General features: G+C 41.7%; 1 protein-coding gene across 1 annotated transcript in view; it reads left to right on the top strand.

Annotated features, from left to right (window-relative positions):
* The window catches only part of LOC308334009 (disks large-associated protein 2-like), a gene marked incomplete at its 3' end in the record, with an annotated part of 64853 nt that overhangs the window by 17984 nt on the left and 34546 nt on the right, over nt 1–12323 (top strand). Inside the window, exons 2-4 of the mRNA XM_080790574.1 lie at nt 2172–2389; nt 5807–5963; nt 7095–7314. Coding sequence (XP_080646700.1) covers nt 2172–2389; nt 5807–5963; nt 7095–7314 — 595 coding nt within the window. The remainder of the gene's footprint in view (nt 1–2171; nt 2390–5806; nt 5964–7094; nt 7315–12323) is intronic.

Below are 12323 nucleotides of genomic sequence, written 5' to 3' on the forward strand. Positions count from 1 at the left end.
ATAACTTGGTTGATGCTCACGCACAAGTAGGCCATTCATGGACAACTTGTGTGCGAAGCACAAGTTGGCAGCTCGTCAGATTGCATTTCTAGTTGGGTATAGATAGCACAGCTCTGCTACTGTATATACTGTATATCTTCATACAATATTCTAACAGCTTTGCTGATGCATGTCATCATATCTGATGTTCGTCTCCAGTTGCTATGGCTACAACCCGAACCTACGCACTTCCTGCCATTTGCCTCCAACATTGTATTCAATACTGCATAGTTAATCACATTTTTACAAATATTTCAGGGCTCCTTTGTCAGTCAGTCCCTCATTCATAATTCAGTGTGGGAGTTCATGCCAGTTTCATTAACTATGCGCCTTTCATTCTCTAATTTTTTGTCCCACGATTTTGTAACCCATTTTTTCACCCAGTGTCAATTATCTAATGTATCTAATGTAATGGGATGTAATGTAATCCCCCCCTCAAATGTACACCCCACAGAGATGTAATAGCTTAAAAGAAAAAGTACACAGCTGACATTCAGCTCTAATTGGTTATTGATGATGATGTCACCCCAACTCTGGCTTTGTTTACTGCACATACTGCAAATAATTACTGCCCTCATTTGAGTCATCACAATTTTTGTGACATTCTGGTGAGAATCTGATATCATTATATTGGTCAGTGCTGAACAGTCACATAAAATAGGCAACATAACGGGGCCAGAGATGGAAGCGACGGTGTGACATGAAATGAAAGAGAAAGCTGAGCTGAAAATGATCCGTTTTATAGTAAATGAATGCCCTACTTGATCATAATACAGCGTCACGCAAAAGCATCAAATGTGGCAAACAAGCTCAAAACTTTCTTTATTTGATTCCTTTAAAGGTAACAGTTTGAGGTGTACACTGTACACCCGACAGAGACAATATACTGTACAGTAGTAGATTCAAGATTCAAGAGGGTTTTATTTATCACTCCCTCATACAGGTACAAGCAGTGAAACATTGGTGGTACATGTTCCGTAAGCCAAGAATACAATATCTTATTTTTGTAATAAAAAATCACACCCGTGTGAACTGAGTGTTGCAACTCCCCCCCCCCCCCCCCTCCAGCACTCTCTCTCTCTCTCTCTCTCTCTCTCCGTTTCTGGCACAACAGCGCCCCTACTGGTACTAGTGATACTCGTGCTCATTAATGTCACACGGACACATGAACAACACACGGACATTGCTGGTTGTAGGAGTGGTTGCACCACTCAAAAACAAGATAAAGTTGTTAATAGTACAGGCAAAAAACAACTTCATTAGCAATGAGAAATGTACAGATTATGTTGGGGGGGGGGGGGTATTTAATTTGTATAATTATGTAGATTAACAAGTGCTGAATAAATACTATAGGGGCTATTTACAGATTTAATGCATTTCTTTTATATATGTTTGCAGTTTTTGAGTATGGAAGGGTCCAGTGTAATGCATGTGAACCATATAGGCTAAACGAAAACCTGGGATTGAACCAGCTTTGTTTGGGACAAAGCACTTCTTGCTGACCATTGTATTTGAGGATACAATTCCCCCAATTCTATATTTCTCGTTAAAAAGCCCTTTTATGCCTTTTGTATATGAAATATGCTACACAAATACATCTGTCTTGGATATTGTACTTGCAAATCACAGCTGTTATTATTGCTATTGTGCTGTGAAAGGGTGATACTTTGTTTCTTAATATAAAGGCATATCCATAGTTCATCTACGCACGCACGCACGCACGCACACACACACACACACACACACACACACACACACACACACACACACACACACACACACACACACAGAGTATCTTGAAATGTTAGCCATTTAAGCCCTATAGTCTATATATGTCATACAACGAACAAATACTAAAAACTAGAAAAAGTGCCCCTCGGGGCACTTTTTCCACAGATAGGAGTGTTTGTGATGTTTGAACAAAATGTTTAGGAGTAATACTGTATAAACCTGTTTTTTTATTTTTATTTTTATCAACAATTATCTTCATTTTGTTGAAATGCAGAGCCAGATCACTCATAGCATCTCTGAGGATAAAATGCAGGGCAAAGGTTTTTCCATGGCCTCTAGGGAGTGCGCATACAAAGTTGTACACAGATCGTAGTGTCTGACAGAGTTTCTCCAACCGACAGGTGCCTCAGGATGAGTGGAGTGGGTATCCAGGGGAGAAGGACGATGAGATCCCATGTCGGCGGATGCGTAGCAGTAGCTACGTTAAAGCTATGGGAGAGGTTGACGACGAGAGCGGCGACTCAGACAACAGCCCAAAGACTTCCCCACAGCAGGCCGTCCGGCCCGATGCCCTTGTCCTCAAATCAGCCATCCAGAGACCACATATAGACCCCCAAAGGTAGGCCGCTCATGTTGACTCGCGCATAAAGAATCTGTCTTGTTTTGTCACTCACTCTCAGACAATTACCACCAGTGAAATGTTGATGTAACATGTTCTGCAAAGACTGTGTTAACACAAGAACAGCCATCTGTAAAGGTTTGCACTTGCACATGGACTACTATACTGTAGGATGTACAGTACATTGCCAGAGTCCATGCAGGAGTCAGTAGTCAAAAGTCAGATAATCTTGTTTGTGGAGCCTAACTAATGTCTACTCACTACTGACACAAAGGTCCGGTCAAGGCATTTTATGTTGTGTCAAGAAAGGATGAGTCTGTGGCTGAATCGTAGAGGTCTGAATATGCACTTCACCTTTACTAGCTCATCATAGAGGGGTTGGGTGGGGTTCTCCACTATAGTGTCCACTACAGAGCTAGCCTTCCTCACCAGCTTGTTGTATGCCATTGTGAAAACCTGCCATCTTTCACAAATCATCATTAAGTTGCATTTGCTGTGACCCAGAATGGCGGGGACAGAGTGGCTGATGCACTGCCATTCCAACTACGTGGGGTTATAGACCGGTCCTGTAATGCCAAAAGCCTTAATTAAGCCTGTAGGCATTCTTGAGGAATAGTACTTAATGTGTTGTTTCTATATGATTTTGATGTGCTGAGTCCATTTCTGCCAAATGCCGAGTGATACCATACCAGTCACCGTTTTGTTAGAAATTGAGTAATTAGCATAATGAATCACAAAAAAACTGGAAATAGAAATTTTGATAAATAAATCTTATAAAAGCCCTGTGAGCCTCAGGGCTCCAGAGTAATCCAGTGTAATTTTCTGTGTTCTATGATTTGTTTTGTCACTTTGCTTGACAAAACAAATCACGGAACACAGTGAATCAGGCTGGGAACCAGCCCTGGGGCTCTGCTGGAGATTCTTGCTGTCCATCGAGAAAGTGTTATTCCAAAAAACTGGAACCCTCAGCCCAGTGCTCTGGTGGAGACTCCAGCCACACATCCGGATGTTGTGCTTCTCAGGAGCCATGACGTTCTGGTGACTCCTGCCATTCGCAGAGTGAGAATTAGACCTCGAAGACACGTCAATTCAAATCGTCAGAACATCTAAGGGTAGCCAATAGCCATACATCAAAGAAGTGCTGCTCTCACTCCTTTGACAGTTACAGTGGGTTACATTGAACTTTCAAAAAATACTAAATGCAAATTACTCAATTTCTGACAAAACGGTGACTCGTAGCACTCAGCATACAGCAGAAATTGATTCAGCACATAAAAATCATGTAGAAACAATAAATTAAGTTTATCAGCCAATTTCAAGTATTAGTGATTAATTGTGCTAATTACTTAATTTCTGACAAAACAGTGACTCATATCACTCGGCATACGGCAGAAATGGATTCAGCACATAACAATCATATAGAAACAACACATTAAGTACTTTTTTCCCCCCATCTGGGGACTGGTCTATGAGGGTTAGGGCTATAGGACAGGGTTAGTAATGTGGCATATCGAAATGGTGATGCTTCGGAATAGGCAAGCTTCGGAATGCCGGTGTGTAACCCAGAATGGCTGTTATAAAGAGTCGTTATAAATAGCTGTTTCAGTTGTGCTTTACAAGACCATGAGGCATAGCTATTAAAATAGCTAGAGGTAACCTGGAAGCTAGTTCAGGTCCGAGATCTAATCCTTTGCTTGTTTAACTAGCAGACATACTGTATGTTGGTGACTAAAGTGGAGCATGTATAATATAATAAGAGAGTCTTTATGCATGAGAATATTTTGATTCCTTTTTGTCTAATGGAATCATCTCAAATAACTTAATTTTTTTTTTAATCCTCTTACCCTTTATTAACACTTTTAACATTTAAATAGTTTTCACACCAGAGGCTTTGTGTCACAAAATTAGTCTTTTGTAAGCATTTGTGAGCAGGTCAATGTGATACAGTATGCTGCCTTATCTCTGAACAAGCAGACAGTCTGAATATACAATAGCAACAGTAACTGACTTTCCATAGTAAAACTAACTGGAGGCTGTTTTTTGAGAAACAAAACTCTTAATAAAACCTCAATATGGTTTTGAGGGGCAATAGCCCCTCCTGTGTCTTTACACCAGCTTTTGGTGTATGTGCACAAACTTTTTGAGCGTTCGTGTAAACACAAAAATTGCTTAAAACAAACATTGAAGACGAAGGATGAGGACGCAAATTCTGATTGGCCGGAAGGAGATGATTTATGATAAGATCTCACTTCACAGTTCACACAGGTGGGATTTTGTTCTTTTAAGAGCTCACTTTTAGTGGTGAATTTGATATGCTCCTAAAAACACTGAACCTTTTAACTTTTCCTTCCTTTTACCCACCCAGGAAAGCATCTGTGTCATTTTAGATTTTTAGTTAGTTTTTCAGATTTTTGAGCGACGTGTGTGTGTGTGTGTGTGTGTGTGTGTGTGTGTGTGTGTGTGTGTGTGTGTGTGTGTGTGTGTGTGTGTGTGTGTGTGTGTGTGTGTGTGTGTGTGTGTGTGTGTGTGTGTGTGTGTGTGTGTGTGTGTGTGTGTGTGTGTGTGTGTGTGTGTGTGTGTGTGTGTGTGTGTGTGTGTGTGTGTGTGTGCGAACTTCAGGAAGGAACTGGTCTGCAATGTATTTTATACCCCCTCTGTTAGCACATTGCTGTGTTTGTCTTGTTATTGGCTTAATAGCACTGGAGCACTGACTGTCTTCAGGTACAACAGTGGGTGTGCCGAGTGTCACATGAACCAAATGGGTTTATGTTTGGTGCCTTTATTCATCTGCTAGTTCAATATTTGTGGATCATCTTACCCAGGCAATGTACCTTATGTTATCACACAGTCTTGTTGACAAGTCTGTAGCAAAGCTGTCACATTCCTCCAGTGTTGAAGTCAAGAGAGTAGGCTGCAGTACTGTACAATATTGCAGCCTGTACAGTACAGACACAATGTGACATAGCTCTGTTTACACAATGCTGTATCCCCTCCAACTGTATATACTTTCCCCATTTTCAACAATTATGGCTGTGAATAAGGGCAGTTTTTTTAAAGTGATGCAAAATGTCATGAATGGCGGACTCATCTTCAAAGTGCTGTCCCATTTCTTTCACAACAATTTGGAGCCCTTGCAGCCTCTCAAGCATTTACAGCTGACGTCATTAAAGTAAATGAGGGTCCAGGGCTCAGGGCTTGAGGGAGGCAATTGGGATTGAGCCTATTTGTAGTCTGCCCCCAGAGGCAAATTCAAAGGAAACAAACCACAGAGGGCGCTGTTTTTCGTTTTTCTGCTGATGGGTTGCCATATTGGGGTTCAGTGCTTAATTACAGTAGTTAAACACAGTTGTGAGAACTTGTTTGTGACACATGACGTTTGATTATGCGTGTATGTCCCGCCCTCTCTCCTTTGTTCAGCCAGAGCTACCACTTGCAAACCATGAGAGACATACGGCCCCACCCTGGTATATCGCTGGACCCGGCCACCACCTACAACCCCCCACCGTTCCGCTCTCGCAATCAGAGCTACATGCGTGCTGTCAGCACCCTCAGTCAGGCTAGCTGTGTCAGCCAGGTGAGTCTCCACCATATACACTTCACAGAGGCAACACTGGAAAGACACTGGAGGCTTCGAGGGAAGAGGACGCAAAGGAAATACTATTACTCGATTATCTTACTGAAGATTTAGTTGTTTTAATAGTAACATTATTAACCACTTTAACCCTGGTGTTCCAATTTTGGGCACGTCATTATAGGCAAACATTTTCAAAAGTAACAAATAGTCGATCTACTGTATTTAATTTTTGCCATGCGACAGCATCGTATGATGATGTGTAAAACATCATCAGAGAACAGCAATTGTGAAAGGTACCTTAGGGCTTAGGTGGTTAATACAGTAGTAGTAGCAGTGGTTTGTTGAAGCCTTTTGCAGAGGAAGCATTTCTGTCCACAGGACTGAATGATCTGTGCTCTCCTGGGGGCATTGTCACTTGTTTTAAGCACACTGACAGTCAAACGTAGGGAATAAGATAACTCTTGTTTATCTCAACAGGCAGAAATAAACGGGAGGCCCTGTCACACATTGGTAAATAGCCCATTATGGAAAATGTTTAATTTATGAGAATCTGTCCATGTAAAATGCTAATGTGCTAGCATCATATCTCAAATATTATATAATAATTTGTTGCATGCTTTGAATAATGATTTTCTCTGTATAGTATATAAATGTAACGCTGTATCCTAAATACATGTGCAAGAATAGTGTAATATACGCTACCTTCTGTTTTATGAGGATTTGAATGCATGAGCTATACCTGAACAAAGCGTATGGTCTTGAATCAGCTAAAAGGATATAGTGTTTTTTTCTGCCCTTATACCAGGTTGAAAGGACCCCTGCTGTCCTATTTCCCATGTAGTATCATAGATATCTTTGCTAACTTACCATGAGTTTGTGCAAAATGGAATGCTTTGCCAAATCAACCTGAATGCTCTTTTTGATTTTGATTTTTGCTTTTTTACTTTTTGTTTTATTATCCTTTTTATTTGGCCAAGATTTTGATTGAGTGTAAGGTCAGCAATTTGATGGTGGTATTTTCCCTATGCTAACACTCCTTCATTATTTACTGTGCAAAGGGGAAGAATCAAAGTGAGAAAGAGAAAGGAAGAGGAAAAATTAAGGACTGCTATTCCTGTTTTTGTCTCTCAGGTGAGTGAGACTGAGATCAATGGGCAGTTTGAGTCAGTTTGCGAGTCCGTTTTTAGCGAAGTAGAATCCCAGGCCATGGAGGCCCTGGACCTGCCTGGTTCGTTCCGCACTCGAAGCCACAGTTACCTCCGTGCAATTCAGGCTGGGTATTCCCAAGACGACGACTGCTTGCCTTCAATGACATCCTCCACTGTCACTTCAACTTTCAGATCCACGACAGGTAAAAAAAATCCACCCCCATCCCCCCCAAAAAAGACGAGCAAGGGTTTAGACCACATATCCTCATACATGCGCACATACAGTATACTTGACATACCTACATATGTACAGTGGGGTACCCTTGTTGAGCTTGAGTGATGCCAGGATGAATGAGATCCAGTCATTTATTAATTTTTTGGACAACTGTGATGCGTCTTGTTTAGCTGCTGCCTCTGTGTGCTCCTGGCCCTAGCGCTCAAATGGGTTTGCTTTTGTGTGACTTTGCATGATCCTGCACACGATTAGCTTCCCGGCCAGTTGCTTCATGGTGGTTCGGAGAGGGACACTATAGGATAAGGGGCAGAGGGTGGGATAAGTGTGGGAAGGAGAGGTCTCATTGAAAAACCTACTCACATGGCACAGAACACCGCAACACAGCACAGTCACGTGACATGGCATGCGTAAAGGGAACAGGCTCCTGCTCTAAGCATGTGAAACTGTGGCATTCAGTGTGTGTTGTGAGGCAAATGTGAACCATTGCAGGGAGGGGTTAAGATGATAGAAGCATGAGGGGGTATGGGGGGTAGGGAGGCTGTCAATGTGCTTGTGTTGTGAACCCATTGAACAAGCCTCCATCTCCCGTCCTCCCATTGCTCTGTTATAGCAAACCATTAGCCTACACTACCACTATTAGCTCACAAAGCATGAGAGAATAAAATTAACAAACAAACAATTGTGTTGCAAATATACGGTAAGTCAACCAACTCTAGAAGTCCAGAATACACACTCACGCTGGTTGCACAAAGGAACTGTCATGTTGTAGCAAATGCATGGGTTCTGTGAACAATTGTGTTCAAGTTGCGTACAGGAGTGTGCAACTTATTTGGTCGCTCTCAGTATTGTTGTGTTGCACAAAAGTGTTATAAACAGTTCAATTAAATGATTTGTTAATGGCATGTAAAAAGATAGACATGCTACTTACAGTGCAGTATATAGTTTTATATAAAACTGTATTTTAAGGTTTTATTTATAGGCTACTACTGCATACTGTTTTTATTTCAACATGCAAGCGTATTAATTAGGCTTTGTGCAACACAATGTAACCCTAATGCCTTATTTATACTTTAATTGCGTGCCATGTCACTCAGCGAAACACTGCAACGTATTGTGAGCTTGTAGATTGCCTATTTTCGGTGTGTGACACAACTAAGTATAAATCACCCTTTAAGTCAACATTATGTTCTTTGTGCAAACAGAAACAGAGCCATCATGGCTATATAACTCCCTCATTGTAAGTGCATTTGATGTACGTATGCCTGCAAGAGTAAAGCTATGAACCCTATTGAAACACCTTTTAATTTTAACTAGATGCATTTAAAAAATGTTATGACTTCGTTTTTTGCTTCGTTTTTATCCACTACAACTTTTGATTCTGTCAATTTAGTTTGTACTCCTCCCCCCTTTTGGTGGGACACTTTGTTTTCTTGTTCAATCTGGAATTTTGTTTTTGTAATCCTTACATGCTCAATTGGGTTTGCATCTACGATTGCCTACGCTGTGACTGAACTGCAGAGGATTAAAGGAGTGTCCTCCAATCCCACCGTCTTTACCTGCTGAACTCTGTCTCTGCTCCAATTCTGTCAGCTCCCAGTGGGCTCACAATAGCAGTTGACTTGTTATGAAAGGCCTTGTGCAACATCAAGGACAATATTTCAGACAACGCTATGGCGGCTCAAATGGATAGTTCCCATTGAGGGTGATCACCACCTGATCAATCCATACTGCAGATAATATTCCTGGTGTCAACCTTTGCTGTGTAGTGTTATAATGGCCTGGGGAAAAAGTAAATACTTAAGTAAAAATCAAATAAAGGACCTAATATCTAGCCTATTTTGTCCTCGAACCAAGATTGTTAACAACTTCAGCACATGAAGCATCCCTGTCCTGGGCATGTCATAATAGGCAAACTTCCACAAAAATAACCAATCTACAAGCTCACAACGTGTTGTGACAGGACACGTTGTGAGCTTGTAGATAGGTTATTTTCAGCAAAGAGATTTGGTGTAGAGGGGGGAAAAGGGAGGGGTCCAACGGCTGACCCCTGGAGCACCCTGAAGTATATAGGATTCACGAGGTTAAACCCTATATACATTGTTGGGCGTCAAATAGTGAAAGTAGCCGACAAATGTTCGCCCTATTTTCACTGAGCCTATTTTCCCTTAATGTTTTCCTGTTATGATATGCTCAGAATAGGGACGATAGGGTTCATGTGGTTAAGAACTGAATTGAAAGTGGCTTACCGAAACAAACCCCAGGTGAGGCTAGCAGGGAGAAGCCCTTGGGTGGTGCGCCGTAGGGCAGATGAACAGCAAAGCCCCTCACCTTTTGTCCACCCATCTCTTGAAGGATAACCAGGGGGAAAGAACAGCTGGAGGCCTCAGTGATGATTGTCGCAGGTATTTTTTAACGTTGACACGCATACATATATCTATGTATATGTGTGTTTTTTGCACTGCCTTCTCAGTAAAAATAAAAACACACCACTTTTTTAGCAAAGTAGAAACGTCCCGTTATGTTATATTTAAGCAAGCAAACAGTGGTCCAAACAACTCGCAGAACCCACAGGCTTTGTTGAGCGCCTCGTCCTGTATGATTTGACACATTTGACTGATTCTTGACAACATACTAAATCTTGTTGGTCATAGTTTAAGGATAGAACCCACAAACTATGTGAGCTATGGTTTAAACTTCATTATTTAGCAAAACATCTGACAACAGTCTGATCCGCAGTGATCTTCGTCAGGCCAATTAACCAGTTAATCACTAAAATAATTTGTTGACCAGAGTCCACCATGAGTCGATAGTAGACCTCCTTTGGTCACTGGTACACTAAGTATCCTCGTTGAAAATAGCCGATCTACAAGAGCTTGTAGATCTTCTATTATCACAGAATGTTCACGCCAGAACAGATACAGAACAGTTCTTAGTATGAACTGTTCAGCACTTCCATATACTGTACTGTATTCTGTAGACCCATCAGCTGCTATCTAGTGTGTATCTAGTGTGTCACTCCTATAGTGGACAATTCCTGTTATATGTGCTGTTATTGACTAGGTGTTAAGAAAACACACATACTGTAGAAGAAAAGGTTATGCTAACTAAATGATTACATCAGAGATTGCTCTCATATATATACTCCAGCTGGTTCAGTTTAATTAACTCAAACTGATCACATCACAATGCAAATATTATGTACAAACCCAGAAAACGGAATGGGTTTGGAGTGGATTTTGACGAAGATCCACTATTATTCATTGAAACATTGTCGGATCTTTTGCTAAGTCTAAACCACAGTTCAGTGTGTGTGGGTTCTATACTTTAGCTATGTTTTACTTTTAACCCAACATACACCGTTGATATGCATAATAGTTAACCCCTCATCATAAATATTGTTCACACATCGCCTCCCCACTGGCTTCTGCGAGTTGTTTACCAAGTTGTCTATATTTTCAGTGTAAATGTATGATACAGCTGTACCTCAATCTATCTCAAACTATATGTGATGTGTTCATATCGCAACCATAAAATAGCACTGAATGTTTTATCATATTGCCAACTGTCTCCAGTCATCTGTGAGAGCAGCACGTCCACTGTAGCTGTGTGAACGTTTTATTTTATTTTATTTCCATAAAAGTTGGCCTGACATAAATGGCGGCCCTGTGTGGCAAAGTGTAACTCTTGGCATTCAGCTGTCTTTGACTGTGGGATTGCAGCCTCTCCCTGGTGCAGCCTCGTAGGGGGTGGAGCCATTTCCCCCCACCCCCCACTGGGTTTCTCCACGCGGTCCAGTCAGCCTTGTGGCGATGGGCCTGATATGTTCAATAGGGTTCATATCTTCTCGCCCCACTGAGTTGTGATTATTCTATATATTCCCTTTACATCTTTTCCTTTGCACAACAAAATGACACAAATTCAAACACTTTAACCCTGGTGTCCCCATGGTTTTGGGCCTGTCCTTATAGGTGAAAATCTTAGAAAATATAATAAAATTAAAACTCTACAAGCTCACAATGAAAAATGTTGTGAGCTTGTAGATCAGCTGTTAATGAAATATTGACACATTGTTTCAAATGTTTGAGAATAGGGCTTAAGTGTGGGCTTAAGTGTCTCGAGAACATTGTCTCGAGAGCTAAGTTTTGCAAGAGACACTCTGAAAATGGATTTGCGAAATAAGTGTGACGTGACTTATGTTTCACTCCATTTCATGCTGTGTTGTGCAGTGAAAAGATGGAAAGGCATGCAAAGGTTGGTGTTCCTTGACATGACTGAGAAGGCAGTGTACAAAACACCACGAAAAGCCTACAGTATGTGAGTCTAAAGACACTCAATAATAATGCGAGTGTGCATATTCTGCCTTGTACTAACTCTGTTGGTATACAGCTCTCATTCACCATCATTAATTGGGGTTAATTGGGCATTTAGAGAAAGAGACAGACACAACAATATACTACAAGCTTTCACCTCAGCCAGCAAGCATTTGCTGTAACATTTTGACAAAACATTTCATGTTCCAAACTTTAGCATTATCCGGGGTCCTGTCTTCCAAGCAACTCGCTACTCACATATACTGTATGCATTTCCGTAGATATGTGGTCACTCCGGCTGTTCTTTTTCTTTGAATGTCCCTGTATTTGCATATTCACATCTGTCTTCCAGAGGGATATGATGTGCTGGATGGCACGTCTTTACTAAATGAAGACATGATAGAAGACGACGACGGGGCCAGCTCCTCCGCCTACATGGAACTAGAGAGGCTGGAGCGAGAGACCATTGCCGCTCGCAGCCAACACAGTACCAGCTCCACAGTCACGGCGGTCTCTGTACCGCCGCCGTCCCCGCCTTCATACAGGGTCCCGGCCTGTCCCTCGCCAATAGCCGCCTCTGAGCCGTCCGTCCCCCAGGCCATCCAGGCCTTCAAGGAGTCCGCCAACATGGTGGCCGCGTTCAACATGCAGTGGAAGGACGAGATCT

Source organism: Protomyctophum bolini (genome assembly GCF_963924005.1).
Source record: "Protomyctophum bolini genome assembly, chromosome: 19".
Lineage (NCBI taxonomy): Eukaryota > Metazoa > Chordata > Actinopteri > Myctophiformes > Myctophidae > Protomyctophum > Protomyctophum bolini.